The sequence below is a fragment of the Elgaria multicarinata genome, chromosome 5 (assembly GCF_023053635.1).
Source record: "Elgaria multicarinata webbii isolate HBS135686 ecotype San Diego chromosome 5, rElgMul1.1.pri, whole genome shotgun sequence".
Lineage (NCBI taxonomy): Eukaryota > Metazoa > Chordata > Lepidosauria > Squamata > Anguidae > Elgaria > Elgaria multicarinata.
The window spans coordinates 113660503-113687154 of NC_086175.1; the positions used below are offsets into that span (position 1 = coordinate 113660503).

The following is a 26652-nucleotide window of genomic DNA, read 5'->3' on the forward strand; positions in this document are numbered from 1 at the left end:
ACAACCCTCTCTTTATGTACACCTCTTGGTATCGAAGCATTTTAATATCACTTAGGTCATTAGAATAAATTCAATTGTAATACTCATATCAAGTTTTAACATTCATTTTCCAGAATGGGTGGGGAAGAAAGATGGAAAAAATCAAAACATAATAATTTTCCTGTTACTCTGCTTACACATTTTTCTGTACTAGTGTCTGATTCATGAAACATTCATTATGGATTAGAATAACTGATCTTTGGCATATTCTTTTTGTCTTAATAGGCTAAAGGAACTATGGACTGGGGAGCGCTCCACGCCATTTTAGGAGGTGTAAACAAACACTCTACCAGTATTGGGAAGATCTGGCTCACTGTCCTCTTCATTTTCCGAATCATGATTCTTGTGGTTGCTGCAGAAAAGGTCTGGGGAGACGAACAGCAAGATTTTACTTGTAACACTCTACAGCCTGGATGCAAAAATGTCTGTTATGATGAATATTTCCCAATTTCTCACATTAGACTTTGGGCTCTCCAACTTATCTTTGTCTCCACTCCTGCACTTTTGGTGGCAATGCATGTTGCCTACCGAAGGCAAGGGAAGAAACGGAAGCAGAGACATGGAGAGAAAATTGACATTGAAGATCTGAAGACGCAAAGGTTTCATATTGAGGGCTCCCTATGGTGGACATACACCAGCAGCATATTTTGCCGAATTATCTTTGAAGCGATCTTCATGTATACATTTTATTTCATGTACAGAGGGTACAAAATGCCTCGTGTAGTGAAATGTACTGACTTTCCTTGCCCAAATACAGTAGATTGTTTTATTTCACGACCCACTGAGAAAACTGTATTTACTATTTTCATGCTAGCTGTGTCAGGCATCTGTATGCTCTTAAATGTACTTGAGTTGTCTTATTTGATGCTAAAGCTTTGCATGAAGAAACCTAAGACTTTAAAATCACTGCCTAATCATTAGACCAGGGGTGGGAATCTCAGGTTCAGGGTTCTAATCCAGCTCCTCCTGGGGTCCCAATCTGGTCCTCTAGGGTACCCCAGAGGGCTTTGACCCCACCCCTTTCCCTGAGAAACCACCAATTGTTTGGTGGTTTCTCAGCTTTTGTGCAGTTCCCCCCCCCCCGCCCCATCCTGAAAGGTTGAAATGCTTCTACTAAAGGCTTAGTTACTGGTAGTATGAGCTTTAAACTACAATATCCTGGTATTTTTTGCCCTATCAATTCTTCCTTTGTCCCAGCTGCTTCACCTTTGGTCCCACCCACCACTGGAATGCACCCCCTTCCCATGACAGCTTCTCCAAAACTGAATTTGGCTATCGAACTGAAAGAGGTTCCCCCTCCACCACCACCACCTTTTATATGCCCATGTAACTAATTTTGCCTTGGTAATTGAGAATGGTCGGCAATATTTCCAAGCTCCATGAAAACGATATGATGCACTTTTAAAACAGTTATTGTTTTGTTCAATAGATGCAGAAAAGCAGGGCATAATTCTGCCATTTGAAATTACTCTTAAATTTATTCTGCTTCTGAAACACTCAGCAGTTTATTTAATGAAAAATAGTAGACTGTGCACTTTTAAAATAAGTGGATATTGTCCATCTTCCTAAGTGAAACCACACAGTACAGACATTTTCCAGTCCGTACAGATCCATGATCCTAATATGTATGATATGGGCTTGGATTTTGCAATTTTAAATTTGTGCAACAGAGTAGTATATAGGCCTTGTTTTGTTCTTTCAGTATTATGGAAAGTGACCCCATGGCTCACAACAACATTATAACTTATCAACTGTTTTATTTCTATGACCCACAATAGGTAAAAATATTTCCTTATCTTCTTTATCCCCTCAATTAACGTCAGTTAGTATATAACTAACTATGGTATATAATCCTGGCTTGTTTAAATAAACCACAGTTTGAAGTTGGACAAACAATATGTAAAAATAGCTACAGTTTATCCTAACTGAGACATAACAATAAACTGTAGGTAGTTGAAAACAGGAGTAAATGCTTCCAAGCTTCTCCTTGTGGCTGCACCGGAGGTGGACAAGGGAAGGGCAGTGCACAGACCTGAAGCTCATTAACATAATTTAGGGTTACATCTGAACACAGCTAACTGCCTCTATTCAAGAATACTTCTTTCTACTCTTTATAGTTCTTGTTTCCACCCTATTTTTGAAGAGTATACAAAACTACAATTCTACCATATTCACAATAAGAATGTGAGCCAGTCTGTGATCTTTTCGTTAACATTGGAGGAATTAAAGTTTCACAAGAGTGTGAGCTTTAAAATATTTACCAGAGACTTTCCTGGATTAGATACTATAACTCTATCTTTATTTCCCATTGTTAAGATATAAAATGTCAACCAAATTGCACTGGAATAGTTTTGTTCTCCACATAGTCTCACACAAAATAGTATTCCGTGAAATATTAAAGTTTATTTTCTAAAAAGAGGATTTCTTTATTTGTTAATTGCCTTCTAAGTCTTTGCATTAAATTCATATGTTCATGGTCTCTCTAATACTCTAGAACAGTTGTCCCTAACCTGGTACTGTCAAGGTGTCTTGTACTACAACTCTCATCATCCCCTATTATAATGACTGAGGATTATGAGAGTTGTAGTCCAACACATCTGGAGGGCACAGATTTGGGAAGGGTGCTCTACAGCTACATAGACTAAACCAGGGATGATCAATTTGTGTATCTTTACCCCCTCACAAATGATTAGGCTCAAGGAACATCTAGCAATAAGGGCTTTATAGTTACAGTCCAGCCTTCTTCAATCCCATGGCTGCTGGGGGTAATGGGAGTTGTTGTCTAACACATCTGGAGGGCATCAGGTTAGGAAAGACTTATAGACCAAATGCACTCACAGAATTCTAAAAGAATATAAATGCAACTCATAAGCTTCCAGCTGGCTGGAATAAACTATTTTAAAATTATAGTATTGTACTTAGCAATGCAACTGAGCATACCCTATAAAAGCATGCCTAAGTGACTAAATCGTAAAGGAGATGCTATATTGAGTTGGGATTTGTCACTACTTGCTACTCTTTCTAAAAAGCTGTTTATAGAGAGAGTTAACACAGAGGAGTCTCCTTAAAAACCTGCCCCTCCTTGTGCTCTGAATATCTGTGTTAGAAACTGGACACCATTTGGGAAGAAATAATCATAGTGGTATTATTTTAAGGAAAGTTTAAGGAAAACAGAAGTGTAAATAAGGATTAGCAAATAAGTAATTCTGTCTCTGTGAGAACATTGTTAATCCAGCTATGACAAAGAAGAACTTTTGTGTTTTTCATGCTTCTACTTGTTGCATGTGTAATTGCATGTTTGATACTGCCAAGAGAACACTCTGCTATTTAGTGACCAATACTCCAGCATTAATAAATATTTGCTTTGTATTAGTGTTGCTTTTTTACATTCTTTACTCATAGCTAAGTCACATCTCCCACGCCTACACTTTCATTATTTGAAAGGTTAGGGAGTATGCATGTTGACTATAATGAAAAATCTAGTGCTAATTTAACAATTGAAAAACTACCATAAATATGGGCATTTAAAATTTATAAATAGGTACTAGTTTTCTAGATCAGTTAACAACTGGCTTAAATGCTATTATTTTTATGAATAGACAAAGGTGCCTAAATAAAGCAACTTGGCTGTAGCAAATAGACACTGTACTATAAACCAAAACTGATAACAGTAATACCTTTGAAGAGAATAGTTATCTTTTTCAATTGTGCTGGACAGAATACTTTATCTGGGACATTTTTATGACAAGGGAATTGGAAATAAAAGACAAATGATAACTGATAAAAATCTGAGATTATTATTTTAAATAATAATCAGATATTAGTGTCTAAAAATAGATAGACTAAGGGTGCAATCACATGTGTGTTTAGGCAGAAAGAAGTCCTACAACTCCCAGCATTCCCCAGCCAACCATGCTGAGAATTGTATGACTTTTCTGTCTAAGCATGCATAGGATTATTATTATTATTATTATTATTTATTTATTTATTTATTTAGCCCCATCAATGTACATGGTGCTGTACAGAGTAAAACAATAAAGAGCGAGACCCTGCCACATAGGCTTACATTCTAATAAAATCATAATAAAGCAATAAGGAGGGTAAGAGAATGCACCAAACAGGCAGTATAAAAGTCAGAGCAATTCAAGTTTTAAAAGCTTTAGGAAAAAGAAAACTTTTTAGCTGAGCTTTAAAAGCTGCGATTGAACTTGTAGTTCTCAAATGTTCTGGAAGAGCGTTCCAGGCGTAAGGGGCAGCCGAAGAAAATGGACGAAGCCGAGCAAGGGAAGTGGAGACCCTTGGGCAGGTGAGAAACATGGCATCAGAGGAGCAAAGAGCACAAGCAGGGCAATAGTGTGAGATGAGAGAGGAGAGATAGGAAGGAGCTAGACAGTGAAAAGCTTTGTAGGTCAACAGGAGAAGTTTATATTGGATTCTGAAGTGAATTGGAAGCCAATGAAGAGATTTCAGAAGTGGAGTAACATGGTCAGAGCGGCGAGCCAAGAAGATGATCTTAGCAGCAGAGTGGTGAACAGAAACCAAAGGACTGATGTGAGAAGAAGGAAGGCCAGTGAGAAGGAGGTTGCAATAGTCCAACCGAGAAATAACCAATGCATGAACAAGAGTCTTGGCAGAAGAGACAGACAAAATGTCTACACACAAATCTACACAATTGATAACTAAAATATAATTCTTTGACAAATTCCTCTGTATGTTTGGTCCTTTCTGAGATATTTCATGTACTTCCAGATTTCAAGTATAACCTTTGGTGAGTTAAGATGGTAAAACTGAACAAAGAGGCCAAATGTTAGTTGCCATTGTCCTGAACAAATGGTTATTACAGGAGCCTTGTCTACATTCATTGCCTTGTCTACATTCTTGCACTACAACTTGAAAAGATGACAGAAATATGCATTCATGTGTAAAATTATATAATGTATTTCAATTGCAAAATGTAATTAAAATGTAGAATCCTTCCCTGAATAAGACAGATTTATGCAAGAAATGAGGTAACAGAAGAGGAGTGCCAGGATCATCTTTCCCGGACCTACGATAGTTCCTTGATGCAAAGATAGTTTATATTCTGATCTAAAATGTATTTACTAGAAAATGAATTTATTTATTTCAAAGAGGATTAAAAAAAAAAGTCCCACAACTCCCACCATTCCCCAGCCAGCAATTGTGGCCAGGGAATGATGTGGGTTCATTACTTTTTTCTGTCTAAACATGCATAGATAGGACTGCACCTGTCTCAACAAGCACAATGATTCAATGCCACATAAACACTGTCCAAAGAAATGTGTATCTTTGGGGTTTACTCCACCCTCACCATTCGTATTACAGGCACTAGGAGTGCAATCCTATCCAGAAAAAAGTCCTACAACATCCATAGGTTTGCACCCTTAGTTAAATGCTGAGGAAATGTGGATTAACAGGCTGACAAGGACGTGTTCAGGCTCTCTCACTAGTTATAAACAACCCAAATTCCTCTGTCATGCTGAAGTGCTACCTTAAGCAATAAAATTACAACCCTGTTACTATAATGTTCTAATTTCTGAGTTAATTTCATTCAGCATATTTCAGAGAAACTTGCATTACAGTTCTAGGGTGGGGAGAAGGATGCTTTCTGGAGCTTTTTCATTCATGCACGTAATAACTCTTAACATAAAAAACACTTCTTCCTGCAGGGACAGCCCCATTAATTTCTCTGGCAAAAGCATATCTTCTCTTTGAATTAAGTCCCCTCAACCAATATGATCTGAACATAATGTGTGAACACTCTGGTGTGGAATTTCCATTGAAACCAATTGGGCTTACTTCCAAAGAAGTGGGTATTTAGTTTAAATCTTAAAGCAAATACTCAAATAGGTTTGGATTAGTCTAAACATGTGTACTTACATAACTTATTTATCTTTTAGAAGACACTAGTGATGTTGCCAGAATTTGTATTTATTTGATTTGGAACACAAATGTGTCCTAATACTCAGCTGCATTAGAAACAGAGTGCAATCCTTTTCAAAAATTCTTCTCTGGCTAAGATTGTAATCCTCTCCCACATGCCCAGCAGCATCCCAGGTGCCAGGAAACCTGGGAAATATAGGTCTACGGCAGGGTGGAGAACGTCTTTCAGCCCAAGGGCCGAGTTCCGTTTTGGAGAAGCTCTTGTGGGCAGCATTCCGGTGGTGGGAAAGGCCAAAGGCAAAACAGGTGAGCCAAAACATAAAAAAACACCATCATAAAGCTCTTACTGTCAGTAACTAAACCTTAGGAGAGGCAGTTCAGCCTTTGAGAATGGGGAAAAACTGCACAAACCCCAGGAAACCACCAACCAACAGGTGTGGGGGGAGGAGTGTGACCATATGGGGGACCCAAGAAGACCAGATTTGGCCCCCATGCCAGAGGTTCTGCACCCCTGGTCTACAGTGTGCTTGAGTTCATATTATGGATGTTAACCACCCTGGAAACTACATATCCAGGGCTGCTTGCATCTTGGATGCAGCTGAATGTGGAACATGAAATCTGGAATCAAGCGCCCTAGATAACTACACTTCCCTGGCACCTAAAACGTTGTCATAGAAGGATTCTAGATGCCAGAGAGGGAAGGACATCTTATAGCAAGGTCTCACACATGACTCCCCAGTTGCCACCCCCAGGTAAAATTGAGGGAAGGGAAAGGAGCAGCAAAGCAGGGTTTGAGGCTCATGAGGAACTTCAGGGAGGCACTGTGCCATCATCAATGGCACAACAGAGCCTGAATTCGGAACTGGGCTCAAAAAAAGGATGAGGCATTTTTAATTATTATTTTTTAAAAATTAAATTAATTTGCCCATCTCTCTATTTTTATTTATTTATTTATTTATTACACTTATATTCCGCCCTCATATCCAGGGCTCTCTGGGCGGTTTACAGAAATTCTAAAATTGAGATAAAAACGAGTATATAAAATTTAAAATTCTAAACACAGAACATACACACATAAAGCAGTAAAACAGTGAAAAAACTAAACATGTGGGTGATTAAGATGTGCTGCCATATACCTGGGCAAAGAGGAAAGTACCATCTCTAGATGGTACACTGGGTTTTGATAGTAATTTGCCCATCCCTCTAGGTGGTACCTAGGGTAAGTGTATTGCTGGGAAAATGCTTGGGAACAAAGGTGTAATCTAATACTTCTCAGATACATAAGAACGGGTTTATGGGCAGAATCCAACAGAGTGCTTACGTCGCCACTGATTCCTTTCCACCCCATTATTTCCCATCCACAAGCAGTGGGTCCCATCAATTCCACTGCACAAGCGGGACCCACAGCTTAGACAAGGGAGATTTAGCGCTTCCTATGGGAAGCTCTGAAATGAGTGGACACGCTAATTTCTGGAAGGAGGCAGTTTGGCACAGCTCCCTTATGTGAGCTCTGGCGATCTGCCACCTTCCAGAAACGTTTTGGGTTGCCCCAGGAGGACTAAATTGCCATTGCACAAGTGGTAGGGCCCGCTTACACAATGAAATTGGCAGGAAGAGAATCGGTGGGGATGGAAGCACCCCATTGGGTTCTGCTCTGTGTCTCATTATGAACCTGCCAAGGTATGAAGATCTGCAGAGCAGGCCCTTCTCCTATGTCTTACCGACCTGTGGAATGCTCTATCTCCAGAACTATGATCGGGGCCCTCTCCCTTGGCTTTTAGAAAGCGTAGGAAGACCCATCTTTTTAAATTAGGCTTTCAAATTATGTAGTTAATGTTTTAATGTTTCATTGTTTTTAATTACTCTTATTTTTATCGTTAAGGGTTTATTGTTTTAAATTGTTGTACACTGCCTGGATGACCTTTTAGGAAATAAAGCTATATATAAATGTGAATGAATGAATGAATGAATGAATGAATGAATGAATGAGCATAAAAACCAAACCTGTGGAAATTGTCTTACTGTGAGAAAGGCACTCCAGAAAGTACATTATAGTATAAATGTTAGTATTGCAATAGCTATCGTGTACAATTAATGGCCTGTTGAATTTAATGATGTTCTGCACATTTTAATTATTGTGAATTGCACTTTCAGTATGAGAGCAATTATGGCATTTAACATGCCCAAACTGAGGTCCAGCTGTGAATTGTTTTGAGAATTATTGCCTTGGGTGCAGACAAGTAAAAAACTTCCATCATAACTGTCATCTGCACAACATTTACTGAAATTAACCCTTAAGCTTGTTTTAACAGATATTCAAGATCACATTCATCATGGGATAATCTTTGAAGAAGAAGTTATCAGACTTTATGTGTTATTTTGCAGTGGACAGAATTTTAAGCAAATTAACAAAAATAGCTCTGTTTTCAATTTGACATGTCAAATGATGGACAAAATATAGCATTTTAAAGTTATATATTAAAAGTAATTGTTTCTTGTCCAATGTCTGCAATATTAAAAAGATCAACAGGCAGTATTCTATGCTACTGCTGCTATGCCTCTGCTGTTTGCATTGTGCCAGTGGCAGAATAGGAAGCTAACACTTTGTAGAGTAACCCCAAAAATGAGCCAAAATGCTCATTTCTTTTAGAACAGTGAATGTTTTGTAAAATGCTTGTTTGAGGGATGGAGAGAGTTGTGGATGCACAGACATTCTTAGCAAAGGTCAGTCACTGCAATATAGTACCCTAGCAACAAAAAATAAGTAAAATTAATTGTGCTGGCCACAATATCTACAACTACATTTGTTCATGATGAGCATATAATAAGACATAGAATGTATGAAGTTTTAAAACAGAAATATGGGTTCATCCCCCCCCCCCCATGATATTTGATCCTTTCAAATAAGCACTCATAAATAATACTTTGTTGCCACATCTATGAGGGCTAGAAACTTTCTGGTAATTAAACCTCAAGATTCCCATGGAGTTGCCATTCTAAAGGTGCCATTCTGATAGTGGTAAAGCTTCTACTGCTTTTGGAAAGTCTGTTTTTATCTTCGTGTGTGTCAAATCCAATAGATTCTGCTTGTGCAAGCTGTTGTACAGCCACTGTGCAAGCTGTTGCACTACACATTGTTGCACAGGCCATTGTGTGAGATATTGGACATGTTCTGCAAACTGTTGCACAAGGGTATTGCTTGCACTACTTGTGCTAGTTCTGGGTTATAGCCACAATATGCTAACTAGAACAAGCAACCCCTAATCTAATAAGCCATAATGAGTTTTGCAATGTTTTATGCAACAATTTTCAGAAAAACTTGTTCGATGCCTTGTGCAATGTTTTGTGAAACAGCTGACACAACGGCTTGTTCAATGGATTATGCAACAGTTTGTACAACACCTTGCACAGGCAGAATCAAAATACAGGATTTAACACTTTCTGCAAGGATAAAAGTAAGGTTTCTACAAGTGGTAGAAGCTTTGCATTAGCAGATTGATACCACTAGATAAAACCCAAGTCTATGCTTGTTGTACTGACCTAACTTGTGACCTTTTTATAATATGTTATAATATGTTAGCTCATTCTGTACAAACATCTTATGCAATTTTTGAAAAACAACCCAAAATGCTATGCCTGTGTGTCTTGATTTCTTTTTCCCGCCTCAAAGTGTTTATCTACATAATCCTGCAAAGGGTGCCTCAAATAATTATTGTCTTCACACAATCCTTTTACAAATCCCTCATATCACTATGTACATTTTAATCATTAATAACTAAGGGTGACCATGTGAAAAGGACAGGGCTCCTGCATCTTTAACAGTTGTATTGAAAAGGGAATTTCAGCAGGTGTCATTTGCATGCAAGAAGCACCTGGCAGAATTCCCTCTTCATCACAACAGTTACAGCTGCAGGAGCCCTGCCCTCTTTTGTATCTAGTCAAGAGGACAGAGCTCCTGAAGCTTTAACTGTTGTGATGAAGAGGGAATTTCACCAGGTGCTGCATGCATGCAAATGACTCCTGCTGAAATTCCCTTTTCTATGCAACTGTTCAAGATACAGGAGCTCTGTCCTCCATAATTATGACTATATCCAGTTCAACATAGGATGGGTAATAAATGAGGGGAGGGGGGTGTAATGGATGGTTGAAAGGAATTGGGGCTGGTCTGTCTTTTAACGTGTTAATTTTATTGTTATGGTTCATAGGAAGAGGGAGATAAGCAGCCCAGCTGCATGGGGGAGAATGGTGTGCCAGGAACCGCCTGAGGCATGTCCGCTTGGCCTTGAGAGACATTAACATCTCAGGCGGAGGTGTGAAAGATCTACGTATGAAAAGCCAAGGGGAGGGGGGAAGGAGTTGGAGAAAAGAAACTATAAAGTATACTTGGTGGGGGGAGTTCAGTGCGGCTGGCTGACTCCAAGGCTGGATGATGTATGAACTGTAGTTTTTAGGCTTGCTTTTTCTGGGTTCTTATATATATGCATGTTTTAATAGTTTTAGTTGCTAATCCCATGTAACCTACCCATTTCCTGAAATAAATGGTCCTAAACCTCCAAAATTGTGAGCTGTGAGCGTTCTTTCCGGGAATCTGTGCTAAATCCAGTTCAAGGGCCAGCTTTTGCTGGGGTGTACATCCTTTACAGGGGGTATCTTGATGGGGGTGAGACAGCTTTGCTTCAGGAGAATAGCTATGTTAGTTGCATCACATGTCATCCTGCCCAAATGGAAGTTTTGTCAAGCTTTATCAACAGCAAGGAAGTAAAACCAAAAGTGTTTTTTTTAAAAAAAATCTGGAGACATTGGCTTTGCAGCAATGCAAAGGGGGAGCATGCTGCCCATAAAACTACTTTTTTTAAAAAAAGTTCCATGTTTGCTTGCAGGAAGAAAGAACTAGTGTTCCTGATGGCTATCTACATTTTGTTGTTTGTTTAAAGACTGGATCAGCCTTCCCCAACCTGGTGCTCTTCAGACTCTAACCCCCATCAGCTCCAGCCAGTCATGGCCATGCTTGTTGGGAGAGACAGGGTTTTTAGTTTTAGTCCAACACATTTGGAGGGCATCAGGTTGAGGAAGGCTGGACTAGCTGCTTGAGTAATGCTGGTTGGGGATGCTGGGAGTTGTAGTCCAACACATCTGGAGGGCACTCTTCATCTTAAGATTTGAATTATGACAGCCAGTATGACGTAATGATTAAAGTGTTGAATTGGGACTCAGGAGATCCAGGTTCTATTTCCTACTTGGCCATGAATCTCACTGGATGATTTTGGGCCAGTCACTCAGCTTAGCCTACCTCACAGGGTTGTTGTGAGGATAAAATGTAGAGGAGGACTGCCTTGGGTTCCTTGCAAGAAGAAAAAGGGCAGGATATACATTTCATAATAAATGAACAAACATTTTTTTAAAAAATAAAATGGTTGTGTTCCTTAGTGCTCATAATGTCACTAGTGAGAAATGGTGTATTGTAGTGGCTAAAACACTGAGCAATGAATCAGGAAATATCTGGTGCAGATTTTATCTCCATTACGATCTCACCTTAGGCAAGCCACCCGCACTCTCTGTCTCCCCCTTGCAATATGTGGGGTAAATATCTAACATACACTACAGGCTTGTTCTAAGAATAGATAATGTATGGCCACAGCTAGACCTAAGGTTTATCCTGGGATCATCCAGGGTTCGCCCCTGCCTGAGCACTGGATCCCCTGTGTGTCACCTAGATGAACAGGTTTGACCCCTGGATGATCCAGGGATAAACCTTAGGTCTAGCTATGGCCTATGTGAAGCGCTTTGAACACTTAAAAGTGCTATACAAATGTTCATTCTTTTTCACTATTAATAGCCAAAAGGTGCTTATAAGACTCACCCAGCAACATTTCACACAGTTCTGACACTTGCAACAGCTTCTCATGCTTGGGGAAAGTGGATTTTCCCTATGACAAAATAGTACTCAATCCAACTGAGGCACAGGTGACCTGATGTACCTGCAAAAGTCACTAAAGGGGGAACAACCCGTATCCCACACAACTGAGTAAAAAGTGCACAGTTACTGCATTAAAAGAATAATCTTAAAAGGCCCTTATTTCCCACCTCTATGCCATTCTCATCACTTGGACTTTGCGTTTGCAAACCAGTCGTGAGGGACATTTCTTTGCCAAAGTGTTTAGTTCAATGGAGTACAAAACTGTAGGTGTGGCAGTTTGAAAACCCAGAACAATAATAGCTGTCACTTACTGTAATTTAAATGCATTGTCACAGATTACCACCTGCAGTTTAGAATTTTTTACCCTATTTCAAAGATATAATGTCACTCTTCTTGGGAGGGGGAAATACGTGGCTATATTTTTCTTTCAACTGTTTGCTTCTGATTCTGTCAGGATTTTCCCCACATAGTTCTAATTATTAAATCATCATACTGCCACCTGCTGTTTACTACAGGCCATATTATATCGAAAACATGTAGTAGTGGTTTATGCAAGACTGCAACCCTAAACATATTTCTAGGGAACAAGCCCCATTAAACACAGTAGCACTTATTACTAAGTAAGCAGACATAGGATTGCATCATACGATACAACATTAATCTGCTACATATAAACTTGCCAATTTATCATGTTTAGGACTGCAGTTAATTGACACTGGAGATGCAATTGAATTAATATTTTAAAGGCACAATATACATGTTTAGATAGAAAAAAGGCCTGCAACTCCCAGCATTCCCTAGCCAGCATAGGATTGCATTTTAACACAGTGTAATCCTATGATTATCTACTTGGAAGTAAGTCCTTTTGAGTTCAATGCAACTTACTCCCAGGTAAGTGTGCATTGGAGTACACTCTAAAAGTTGAAATTTATGCTTAATGTGCCAAATAAGTTTCAATTTGCATTATAAACACAGGCCCACTCCCAGATATGTGGGTTGTCTGCAGTAGAGAGACATCATAAACATCTCTCAAACTCTAGAGATATGACCATGTTAATTTCTTGCAGGAAAAACAACCAAGAGTTTATAGCACATTAGAGACAAACAGATTTATTGTGGCATAAGCTTTTGTGGACTAATATATTTGGGGAAGTGGAAGCTGAAACATTTAACTAAATAAATGTTTAGGGCCCGATTCAAAGTGCTGGTATTGACATTTAAAGCCCTAAACGGTTTGGGGCCAGGTTATTTGAAGGAACGCCTCCTCCCATATGTACCTACCCGGACCTTAAGATCATCTACAGGGGCCCTTCTCCGTGAGCCCCTGCCAAAGGAAGTGAGGCAGGTGGCTACTAGGAGGAGGGCTTTCTCCGCTGTGGCACCCCGGTTGTGGAATGAGCTCCCCAGAGAGGTCCGCCTGGCGCCTACACTGTACTCCTTTCGTCGCCAGCTGAAGACCTTTTTATTCACTCAGTATTTTAACACTTAATTTTAACTTAAATTTAAATTATACTGTTTTAACTCTGTATTTTAACCTTATATCAATTTTGCTGCGTGGTTTTATCCTGGTTGTGCTTTTTATATTGTATTTTGTATTTGTATTTTTAACTTGTTGGTTGTTTTATGATGATTTTAATTTTTGTGAACCGCCCAGAGAGCTTCGGCTGTTGGGCGGTATAAAAATCTAATAAATAAATAAATAAATAAATAAATAAATAGTGGCAAACCTCTCTGGTCATTGTTTTATTTATTTATTTTTATTATTATTATTTATTTATATAGCACCATCAATGTACATGGTGCTGTACATAGTAAAAGAATAAAACCAGCAACACCCTGCCACATAGGCTTACATTCTAATAATTTATTTATTATTGCATTTCTATACCACCCAATAGCTGAAGCTCTCTGGGTGGTTCACAAAAATTAAAACCATGAAGTACAATTCAAAGTATAAAACAAACAACAATATAAAAACACAACATAAAAGTACAATATAAAAGCACAACCAGCATAGAACTTCATAGAATCATAGAATAGTAGAGTTGGAAGGGTACTATAAGGCCATCAAGTCCAACCCCCTGCTCAATGCAGGAATCCACCCTAAAGCATACCTGATACGTGGCTGTCCAGCTGCTTCCTGAATGCCTCTAATGTGGGAGAGCCCACGACTTCCCTAGTTCATTGGTTCGATTGTCGTAGTGCTCTAACAGTCAGGAAGTTTTTCTTGATGTCCAGCTGGAATCTGGCTTCCTGTAATTTGAGCCCATTATTCCATGTCCTGCACTCTGGGAGGATCGAGAAGAGATCCTGGCCCTCCTGTGTGTAATAACCTTTCAAGTATTTGAAGAGTGCTATCATGTCTCCCCTCAGTTTTCTCTTCTCAAGGCTAAACATGCCCAGTTCTTTCAGTCTCTCCTCATAGGGCTTTGATTCCAGACCCCTGATCATCTGCATTGCCCTCCTCTGAACACGCTCCAGCTTGTCTGCATCCTTCCTGAAGTGTGGTACCCAGAACTGGACACAATACTCAAGATGAGGTCTAACCAGTGCCGAATAGAGGGGAACCAGTACCTCGCGCGATTTGGAAGCTATACTTCTATTAATGCATCCCAAAATAGCTTTTTTTTTTGCAGACACATCACACTGTTGGCATATATTCAGCTTGTGATCTACAACAACTCCAAGATCCTTCACGTTTGTAGTATTGCTGAGCCAAGTATCCCTCATCTTGTAATTGTGCATTTCATTTCTTTTTCCTAGGTATAGAATTTGGCATTTATCCCTATTAAATTGCATTCTGTCATTTTCAGCCCAGCACTCCAACCAATCAAGTTCACTTTGACATTTGTTTATGTCTTCCAGGGTATTAGCTATCCCACCCAATTTTGTATCATCTGCAAATTTGATAAGCATTCCCTGCACCTCCTCATCCAAGTCATTAATAACATTTTTGAAGAGCACTAGGCCCAGGACTGAGCCCTGTGGTACTCTGATCGTTACCTCTCTCTCACCTGTTTAACAAGGTGCCGTTGATAAACAGTCTTTGAATCCAATTCTGTAGCCAACTGTGGATCCACTTAATAGTTGTTCCATCTAGCCCACTTTTAGCTAGTTTGCCCTCCTCCAGTCATCCGGCACTTCACCCGGCTTCCATGATTTCGCAAAGATGATAGACAGTGGTTCTGAGAGTTCTTCTGCTAGCTCCTTTATTACTCTAGGATGTAGTTCATCGGGCCCTGGAGATTTGAAGTCATTCAAAGAAATTAGGTGTTCCTTGACCATTTGTTTATCAATCTCAAACTGCAATCCTTGCCCTTCAGCTTGTACTTCACTACAGACCCGCTTTTGGGAGAAGACTGAGCCAAAGTAGGAATTGAGCACTTCGTTCTTTTCTTTGCCATCTTTTATCAATTTGCCACCCTCATTAAGCAGTTGAACCACCATTTCTTTCCTCTGTATTTTATTGTGCATGTACTGAACAAAGCTTTTTTTGTTGTTGCTTTTAGCATTCCTCACTAGCCTCAGCTCATTCTCAGCTTTAGTCTTCCTGATGCCATTCCTGCACTTCTGTGCTACCTGTCTGTACCCTTCTTTTGTAGCCTGGCCTTCCTTCTACTTTCTATATGTGTCCTTTTTTGTTTGCAGGTCATCTCTAAGCTGGAACCATATTATTATTATTATTTATTTCTACAGGACATGAGAAAACCATGGACCTGCATGTCACACTGTCTCAGCTTCAAAGCCAACACTATGAGAGAGATGGAGAGAGTTTCCACTTAGGTCTCCTGCAAGAGCTAAAAATGGCAGGTTCTCTTCAATGTATCACAGCAGAACCTCCATCTTCCCAATCTTGTTTAGGAGTTGCACGCTACAGAATCAGCTGAGGGGCCTTTAACAGTCCAGCCATAGAGCTCACCACACTAAGTAAGGCTTTAGTTGGATTTAACTCTCTAACAGGTCTATGTTATAGTTTCATACAATTATGGAATAGTTAGAGAAATGTTATTTGTGACCAGCAGGTGGTGATCATAGAACCTTTGGGAGGGGGACTTTTAACATTAATTTCTAGGAGCAGCAGAAGGAGCTGAGACCTCTGAGACCTCTTATTATTGTAGAAGGAAAGAGTTCGAGCCAACAGGGCATACTTAGATCTATCCAAGGTCCTATTTTCTTCTTACCTTCTTTTGATTGCCTGCTAAAATGGCCCACTAGTACAGGGTGTGGGATTCCAGGTCCGGGAGGGGTGCCAATCTGGCCCTCTGGGGTTAACCATATGGCCACGCCTCATTCTACTGCCCACACCCCATTTCCCCCATCCACCAATCACTGACTGGTGTCATTTTGTGCATTTTTTACACCATTTTAAAAGGTTGAACTGCTTCTCAAAGGCTTAGATATAGGCAGGAAGAACCTTATGCTAAAATAACCTGGTATATTTTTTTCATAGAATCATAGAATCATAGAACAGCAGAGTTGGAAGGGGCCTACAAGGCCATCGAGTCCAACCCCCTGCTCAATGCAGGAATCCACCCTAAAGCATCCCCGACAGATGCTTGTCCAGCTGCCTCTTGAAGGCCTCTAGCGTGGGAGAGCCCACAACCTCCCTAGGTAACTGATTCCATTGTCGCACTGCTCTAACAGTCAGGAAGTTTTTCCTGAAGTCCAGCTGGAATCTGGCTTCCTTTAACTTGAGTCCATTATTCACATTATTATTCACATTATTCGTCTTTGGCCTCACCATTTTTGTCTTGCCCTATGCCCCTGCCCCCGTGAGCTTTGCCAAAACTGAATTCGGCCAAAAGAGGTCCCTGGCCACCACATTAAAGGGAACTTTGCCATTCCCCACCTCAAACCTGGAGCTGCCATTCCTGGCTGCAAAATTTCACTAAAGCAAGCCCATCTCAGCGGCTGGCTCAGGTGTAGTGATGTCACTTGATCCCCAAACTCAGGGGCTTTGCCTTCCTAGTTTGGTCTTAAGATGTTTTTAAATATATAAATATGCCATCATGGCATCATTTGTCACTGCAATTCATGAATCAAAAGTGAAGAGGAAAATCAGAGACTTTTAATCAATAATTGTGCGTGAAATTACATAACAATGAGAAATTATTCAATGCTATTATTATTATTATTATTATTATTATTATTATTATTTTCACAATGACCTGGTTCACACATAGTGCTAACTCCTGTTGTTGATTTGTGGGTTGTCGTGATTTGTGTATGCTCTGCACAGGGAGGGAATGGATGAAGGAGGAGGGAAACAAACAACCCAGGGATTGAGAAAACAAACCACAGTCTGACAGACAAATTCTTGGTACATAGGGCAACAAACCATGGGTTAAATAAACAATGGGTTAGCATTATATATGAACCAGGCTAATTAACACTTTACAAAAGTACATTAGGGTGCAATGCTATACATGTTTAGACAGAAAAAATCCCTACAACTCCCAGCATGCCCCAGCCAGTTACTTGCCCCACATCAGTGTGTTCATTTCAAGGCTTCACACACAAATGTTTTAAGACCAGTTCATTGCTGCGTCCAGTGCTGTAATGCATGTGTGAATAAGCCTCCAGAAAGAGAAGCTCCATTGTAAGCCTATGCGGCAGGGTCTTGCTATTTACTGTGTAATCTGTACAGCACCATGTACATTGATGGTGCTATATAAATAAATAATAATAATAATATCTCCTCCTCCCTCAGTTAGCACCATCACCAGCCATTCCAGTAGGCTCTATGGAGGGAGATGATAAGGAAAAACAGGACAATTCCACCAGCCATGCTAAAAGGCTGTTTCATTTTTCTCTCTCTTCCCTCCCCCCCCCCTTTTGTTTGTGTGTCATGTCTTTTTAGACTGTAAGCCTGCTGGCAGGGACTGTCTTGTTTTACTGCTTATATGTAAGCTTTTTTGGCTGGTGAGTGGGATAAAATTATTCTATCTATCTATCTTAGAGCAGTGCGACAATGGAATCAGCTACCTAGGGAGGTGGTGGGCTCTCCCACACTAGAGGCATTCAAGAGGCAGCTGGACAACCATCTGTCAGGGATGCTTTAGGGTGGATTCCTGCATTGAGCAGGGGGTTGGACTCGATGGCCTTGTAGGCCCCTTCCAACTCTGCTATTCTATGATTCTATGATCTATCATCTATCTATCACTACCTCAAGCACAATGTTTTTCAAAGCATATAAGAACATAAGAAGTGACATGCTGGATCAGACCAAGAGTCCATCTAGTCCAGCACTCTGTTCACACAGTGGCCAACCAGCTGTTGATCAGGGACCCACAAGCAGGACACAGTGCACAGCACCCTTCCACCCATGTTCCCCAGCAACTGGTGTACATAAGCGTACTGCCTTTGATACTGAAGGTAGCATATAGCCATTAGGATTAGTAGTCATTGATAGCCTTCTCCTTCAGGAATTTATCTAACCCCTTTGAATAAGGGGTTAGATAAATTCCTGAATAAGGGGTTGGATAAATGGTCACCCCATCCAAATTGGTGACCATCACTACATTTTGTGGTAGTGAATTCCAGAGTTTAACTATGCCCTGTGTGAAGCCCTTTTATCTGTCCTGAATTGCCCACTAATCAGCTTCATAGGATGACCCTGGGTTCTAGTGTTATGGGAGAGGAAGAAAAAATGTCTCCCTATCCACATTCTCCACACCATGCATAATTTTGTACACCTCTAGCATGCCTCCTCTTATCCTCTTTTTTCCATGCTAAACAATTTATTTATTTATTTATTGCATTTTTATACCGCCCAATAGCCAAAGCTCCCTGGGCCATTTACAATCCCAGCTGTTGTAACTTTCCCTCATTGGGGAGCTATGCAGCCCCTTGATCATTTTAGTATGACTGAAGCATATTTATGTGTGAACCATTAAAAGAGAGGGTGGGTAGGAGGAGAGGATGATCAAACAGACTGGAGAACAAAAAATCATGAATTATGGTAGCCCCTCTGGCAGTGCTCATTCCTGACCTTCCTCCCTGACGCTTATGCCACTAAGGATTTAAAGGGGCAGGATAAGCAGTAGGATAGTGTTCTGGGAGCAGCAAGCGTTCACGTGTTGAATGGTTTTAGGATGCAATCCTACCCACAGCGTTCTACAACCTGGTGCCCTCGGGGTGTGTTGGAGGAGCACAGCTCGCAGTACTACGGGTTGTGTCCAAAATCACTATAGAAGGGGGGACGGACCAACCTTAAAACATCATCCCTTTCATCCTCCCGCCTTTTCTTATAAATAAAATAACAATAACCACCGAATACCTGCCTTTCACAGACACAATCTCTTCTCCTGTTGCGGGTACAGCTCTGAAGTTATTATACCTGCTTTTTGGCGGGGACCATCACGGCCTAGCCGACGACGCGAGGACTCGCCAATGAAGGGCCGCTTTTGGGGCCGGCTCAGAGGCGGGGCCTCGGGCCAGCCTTCTAGGCGCTAACTTGGCGGGTTCAGCCATGCATGGTCCTCCACTGTGACAGCGGCGATGGCTGAGGGGGAGACCCTGGTGTCTTTCTCTCTCCCTCTCTGTGGGAGTCAAACGTTAAGTGCCACTAAACTTCCCTACAAGACAGATTTGGAAGTTTTTTTGTTTTATTTCTTATTATAGCGTTCTTAATGTTTTATGATTTATTTTGGTCCTGTCTTTTCTTCTTCTTTGCCTCCTCCTTTTCTCTCTCTTCTCGGGTAGCCTCTTAAGTCCCATGCGCTGTGAAGGAGTTTGGTGAACTTGGCTGGTTGCGATCACAGTTTTGGGGGTAAGCGCCGGGCAGAGCCGCTGGGCTGTTTGTGGGGGAAGAAACAGTTTTGTGCGGGTGTGAGGGAGGCAGCGACGGGAGGCTGGCTGACGGGTGCGCGTAACACCTTTGTCGGTGCCAGAATAAAACCAGTACCAAAACCTAGCCTCGTCTGGCACCTGAAGAACTAGCTGCTTTATCGCAGCACGGATTTATTCGCTCTGCTGCCTGTTTATTCCTACAGCCTCCCGACTTCCCTCCTGAAATATAACTGGTTATTCTCCAAAGAAAGTGCTCCACCGCCTTGGGAGCGGGCGTGCTAATTCACATATCGTCGCTTTTAATAAGGGCTCCATGGCGACCCTGGTCTTTTTGGGGGCGCGTTTGCCTGCCGACCATCCTGGTACCGAACAATACAATATTCTGCTAAAGCCTCCACTTGAACACGAAGTAGATGGCTAATTTGGTCTTAAAGATACCTTTTAATATTAATATCCTATGGTAACTACTTGGGCGATGGGGGTGGGGATGAGTTTTTGTAGTGAATTCTCCTGATGCTTTTGAGAACTAGTGGAGAAATGTAATTTACTATCAACTTTTTAATGATTGCTTAAACTGTTTTTTGCTTATTTTTTTATTTGCAGGCGCTTAAAGCTGCAATCCTATACACACTCAACTGGGGATAAGTCCTGTTGAACTCAATGGGATTTATTTCTGAGTAGACATGCATAGGATTGTGTTGTAAGATAACTAAAGTTTATATAGCTTGTTTTCTTTCCCTAAACCTTTTTACATATAGCTTGGTTTTTTAAAAAACAAAAAATCCTAGCAAGATTTTGCTTCCCACGCACCCCCGCGCCCAATTATAATGAATATTACTTGATTGAATGATGTCAAGAATTGTCTGCTTTGTTTTCTTGAAAGAATATAGAGAACAATATGCAACATGTAAGAAGACTTTTCCACCGTTCCTAATGCTTAATCCCCTGTTATCCTCCTTGTCTCTTTGCCTTCTTTCCTTGCCTCCGTTTATTGTTTTTCCATAGATTCCATGGATTTATAGGAACGTATGTTCCCCGGGGCAGGGAGCTGCGTTTTTTTCTTCTGTTATTTTGTAAAGCTTTCTATATATGGATGGCAGTAGTAGTAAAAGTACCAGTGATAATGATGATGATGTCTATAATAGTGTAAGTTCAAGAAAGACATAAAGGGGGAAATACGCATCATGGTTTTTATGAAGCCTTTAATTCGAGTCTGGCATGAATTCTGATCTTAAACTATGGTTTATACTGTTTTGGAGGATTTTTTTAAGGCGGCATTATATATGAAGTTTTAAGAGTATGCTAAATCCATTTTGGAACTGCGTGGGGTGTGTAGCGAAAATAGAAGACAGTAAAACATTTTCAGTATATTAGGGTGCATGTATATACTACTCACATTTATGGCTCAGTCCTGCATAAGTAGTCGGAAACAAATACCATAGATTTTAATAGAACTGACTTCAAGGTAAACGAATTTAGAGTGGCAATCTGGTACCCTCCGTTCTTTACAGTTACTGGGAAATAAGTCCCATTAAATCTACATGAGACAGCAGCTTACTTAACAACTCAGCATTTTAAACTTCCATTCTACTTGGAAGTTAGTCCAAATAATCAATTTCTGTTGAGTTTACTCAGAAATAAGCCCCACTGAATTCAATGGGACTTACTTCCAGATAAGTGCGTATAGGATTGCATCCTTAATTAAGCACACAAGATGAGGTTTAATTAAAAAGTGTTTTCCCCTAAAAGCAAAAGAAACATAGTTGTTGTTTTTAAATAAAAAGATGTAAAAATGACACTTTATACCTAGATCGTGCTAGGCAGGAGCCCCTTGCTCCACATGCTGAATTGTTACTTTCCTCCAGAATCATATCGTCTGTTTGATCTCCTGTTTGACCGCATTTTTATTATTATCATACTTTGTGCCAAAATACAGCGGAGGTGTTTGAAGTGCGAAACAAATTTACAACTAGAATTGGCACCAGCATCCTGCGAGACAGTTTAAGAACATGTGAGAATGTTAGGTTTTTAATTGTCTTGATGTTTGTAGAATTGCTTTGACAACATCTGTTTGAATTCAGGTGTTCATAGAGCCGATTTCCATGTGTGTTTACTCGGAGGTAAATCCCACCAAATTCCATGGAGGTTACTTCCAAGTAAGTACGTCTAGCTCTGCAATCTGCACATTTACTAGTGAATACCTCTGGTTAAATTTGGCTGGACTTATTGTGTAAGTATGCTGCAGATGATGCTGTTAGGCTGTAGTCTTAGGGGTACTTACATGTGAGTAAGGCATATTGAATGTGATGCGTCTTTCTTCTAAATAAACAGTGCAGAGCTAATTTGTTAGGCTGCAATCATATGCACACATACCTGGGAGCAAGCTCCACTGACTCTAATGGGATTTACTCCTGAGTAGACATGCTTAGAAGTCTGCAGCTAGTTGCTTATTCCTGTTGCCAAGGTGTAAATAATTCATCGTGATCCTAAATTCAACTGCTTGGGAGCAAGGTCCACTGGAAATGAAGTAGTTTCTTGCAAAGGCATGTGCTTAGGATTGACACCTAAAAAGGCTATATATTAAACAGCTGACATTCTAGTCCCCAAAACATTATAGTTGCAATTATACTACATTTACCTGGGACTAAGTCCTACAGTGGGACTTACTTCTGAGTAAAATATCCATGGAATCAGCCTGGATGCAATTATTCGGGTGATTTGTGCATTTTGTTTTTGCAAAATGATGTACTAGACCATAGCCTAAACAAACTTGTAAGGATGACCTGCTTACTCTTTCCGGTGCCATGAATATGCATACCGTTCATTCCCGAAACCAATATTTTTAACTCTAGTTTAAGATGGAATGAGTTTTATGTAGCTGTAGGTATTACAGAGAAAGGGATCTATGTTTTAAATCCTCTGACTAGTACTTGATTGATATTTACTTAGGATATTTAAATGTAAAATGCTAGTTAATCTTCAGTTCTCTAAATTAACACCTGACTTAATTATAACGTTTTTATATAAAGAGCCCAAATTCACAGCCTACTTTGAAATACTATAATGTACATGGCTTTGTCCTAATGAAGTCAGTGGGACGAGTATTTCAGCCCAAGAGGATGTGTAGAGTAGATTAGGCAGCCTAGTTTAATACACAGCCTTGTAATTTGACCCTAGAAATACTTAAAATCTAGGCATATGGCTTTTTTCTCGGCACTAGGATAAACCAGAACAGCCTGATAACGTTGATGGCACTCGGATAAAACTCTACCACCTGCCCAAAGCCTGAACCCCAGGTTCTCTTGGCACAAGTGCTGTGCACATAAGAAATAAGTAATGGAACATCAACCTGTTAAAGCTTTGCTGTAAAGTAAAGCACCACTATTAATTTATTGATGTTAACCTTTAAACTGCTAAACGGCTTGGGGTTAGAAGATCTAAAGCAGCTTTCCCCCAACCTGACGCCCTCTAGATGTTTTGGACAACAACATTTGTCTTTCTTGACCATTTGTCATACTGGCTGGGGCTGATAGGAGTTGTAATCCCAGAGGGTCTTTTCTGCAGTGGCACACCACTTGTGGAATGAGTTTCCCAGAGAGGTTCACCTGGTGCCTACATTGTTCTCGTTTCAGTGTCAGGTGAAGTCCTTTATTCTCCCGGGCATTTTAGTTTTATAGTTTGTTTTTATCTGGTACTATATTTAAATTTTCTTGCTGCTAGCTTCTATTATTTTATTTTTATATTGTATTTTATCATCTATATTTATCATCTATTTTTATCATCTATATTGTTTCGGATTTTGTCATTTTAATTGTTGTGAACTGCCCAGGGAGAAGTATAAGGTGAATTAGGCAGTATAAAAATTATTATTATTTACAATTTTGCTGGAAAGCCACCCAAATATTAAAAGTACCTTTATGGAAGACCATATTAGGAAAATACACGTGCTATTTCTGGGGATATCGGCATCTCCCCCCCACCCTCGGAGCCTTTCTGCTTTGAAAGACATATTGCTGTTTGATTCTTGGAAAATACTTTCTCTGCAAAACAACCATTCCCTTTTCCACGTCCAAGTTAGCATGTCTGTGGCAAGTGTGGTTGCAGTGGGGCAATCTGGCTGCACAAGTCTCATAAAAATAATTTGGTTGATGCCCCCAGCATCTATAGTAAAGAGTCACACACCTGTTCTAAAGTTTAATTAAATATATGGTCGCAGCACTTCCCACCCCCAACCCAAATTCCGCTAGGTTAGTAACTTAAGCTCATGGACCATATTTTCTATATTATTTCCCCATAAATATTTATTATTACATGTATTTGTAAAAAAAACACTATTACAGATTTTAAAACTGAAGAGCAAAGTAATTAAGGCCAAAAGTGCCAAAAAGTTTTCTAAACATCTACATTGTTTTAGTATAGTCTTCCAAAGAAAATCAATTGAAGTACTATAACTTGATTCATGTAAAGTTAATAAAGCTTGCTTTTGGTGTAATTGATTCATTAAGGGTGCAATCCTCTGCATATTTAGATAGGATAAAACACCCCACAATTCTCAACATGGCTGGCTGGAGGAACAGTGGGAGTTGTAGGACTTTTTTTTTTTTTGTCTAAATTTGTATAGAATTGTGCCTTTAGTAAAGTTTTAATTACAGGGTGTTTCTTTTCTTTTCATTTTAAATTCCGCAGTTAATTGTTGAGAATGACTACAAGCAAAGATTGACTCCTGGAAGACAGTTTGCATCTTCTTCCTTGTGACAAAGAAACTCAGGGATGGCTTTTCCTTCCAGTTTATATCCTAAATTAGCAAGCATGTTACCCTTTTGAATGAAATTACTATGATTTCCCTTCTAACATGAATAGGTAATTGAAGTTTCATTCTGCCAAAATGAATCTTCCAAATTGCCGGGGCATGCTGGGAGTTATAGGACATTTTTCTGTCCAAACACGCATAGGATTGCACTCTAAATAGAAAGTTGACATCCCAATTGATTTATTTTATTATTTTATTTATTACATTTTATTACAATTGACACACAATGATTTTGAAAATGTTAGCTTGCATATTAATACTTAGGAGTATTTTATGGGATAATTGTTTACAAGCTTCTCAGGTGGTTTTTTTTGTAATAATGCTGCTATAATGTTCTTATTGTAGGTTAGAGATCTGAAACAATGGGTGACTGGAACTTTCTGGGGAGACTATTAGAGAATGCGCAAGAGCACTCCACAGTTATTGGCAAAGTTTGGCTGACAGTACTGTTTATCTTCAGGATCTTGGTGCTGGGGGCCGCTACTGAGGAGGTCTGGGGAGATGAGCAATCAGACTTTACATGCAACACCCAACAACCTGGGTGCGAAAATGTCTGCTATGATGAAGCCTTTCCCATCTCCCATATCCGCTTCTGGGTGCTGCAGATAATCTTTGTCTCCACCCCAACCCTCATCTATCTAGGCCATGTGCTCCACATTGTGCGCATGGAGGAGAAAAAGAAAGAAAAGGAAGAAGAGATGAGGAAAACAGGGATTAGCAGAAATTCCGGCCATCTACAAGGATCAAAAGGAGAAACCGGCAGTGGTGATAACAGTAGCAGCAAGGAACCACTTCCGCAGAAAGTTGAGAAATTGCCACTCCGCGATGAGCATGGCAGGATTCGCATGGCAGGTGCCCTGCTGCGCACGTATGTCTTCAACATTATTTTCAAAACCCTCTTTGAAATAGCCTTTATTTTGGGCCAGTACTTCCTTTATGGCTTTGAACTGAAGCCACTCTACCGTTGCAGCCGCTGGCCCTGCCCAAACACTGTAGACTGCTTCATTTCACGACCCACGGAGAAGACTATCTTCATCATCTTCATGCTAGCTGTGGCCTGCCTGTCTCTGCTGCTTAACATGTTTGAGATGTACCATTTGGGGTGGAAGAAGTTCAAGCAGGGCATGACTAGCAGGCACAGCCATGCAGCACCCACCTTCACCACTGCAACAGCTTCAGAAGTGGAGGTCTCCAAATCTATATCTCTGTCAGCCTTACCATCAACTACACCACCTCCTGTGGCCTCGGTCACTATGCCTGAAACTCGCACTATCACTCCTCTAGTTTTTCAGCAAACCGAGTTGCCGCATTATGCTGAAGTTACCTCGGGGCCACAACTGGCCTCTGTTGCAACCTCTCTGGCTGGCTATCCGGGGGGGCCTGTACCTGGTGAAGAAAGGCATAAAGTCACCAGACACAGTGCGGTCTCCACACCGATAGCAACGACATCTTCCATCCCTTCATCTTCACCGGTCATCAACTCCTATTTCAACAGCCATGCACTGGCTCATGAGCAGAACTGGGCCAATTTGGCTGTTGAGCAGCAGAGGAAAATCCCTGTCTCCAGCTCAGCTGCCTCCTCCACCCCTAACAGTTTCCGACAATCACATCCAGACCAAGAGGAGCCCAGTGAGCACCCCCCACCTCCACCATCTTTGTCTCCGGTAGCTGCCGCCAACAGCAGCAGCATCAGTACCAGTCTGAGTGGGGGAAGTGGCAGCAGGTGGGATGGAGAAGGTGAAGATGAACGGCCCATGTCAACTACTTGCACCCTGGTGGAGATGCATGACCCACCATTGCTTATAGACACACGTCGCTTGAGCAGGGCTAGTAAGTCAAGCAGCAGTAGAGCCAGGTCTGATGACTTGACAGTGTAACATAATCCCTGGCACTGGGAGAAATAGATGACAAAGACAGTGAAGTGTAGAGGGGAACCATGCCCAGGGGGGAGGGGCAGGGGCTAGGCTAGACTTAACCCCAAGACAAGGGAAAGGGGAGGCCAGGTTTCCAAAATTTGAAGCTTGTGGTTATTGCACTCCGTGGGTTGTGGTGGTGGTGGTGGTGGAAGGAGGGAGGGAGGGAGGGATAAATATCAATATTTTCTATTAGGTCAGGGGTGGCTAAAGCACAGCCCACTGGCCAAGGGACCAATAGCAGCCAGGTCATGTGAGGGAGGTGAAAGCTTTCATGGATG

At 40.7% G+C, this 26652-nt stretch overlaps 2 protein-coding genes across 2 annotated transcripts; both read left to right on the top strand.

Annotated features, from left to right (window-relative positions):
• Positions 1–276: 276 nt before the first annotated feature.
• LOC134399733 (gap junction beta-2 protein-like) lies at positions 277–1036 on the top strand. The gene has a single exon (XM_063127822.1). The coding sequence runs from the start codon at positions 277–279 to the stop codon at positions 958–960; it is 684 nt and encodes a 227-aa protein (XP_062983892.1). The 3' UTR covers positions 961–1036.
• Positions 1037–24820: 23784 nt separating this feature from the next.
• Positions 24821–26335, top strand: GJA3 (gap junction protein alpha 3). The gene has a single exon (XM_063127823.1). It carries the CDS (start codon positions 24821–24823, stop codon positions 26333–26335), a length of 1515 nt encoding a protein of 504 aa, XP_062983893.1.
• Positions 26336–26652: the final 317 nt, after the last annotated feature.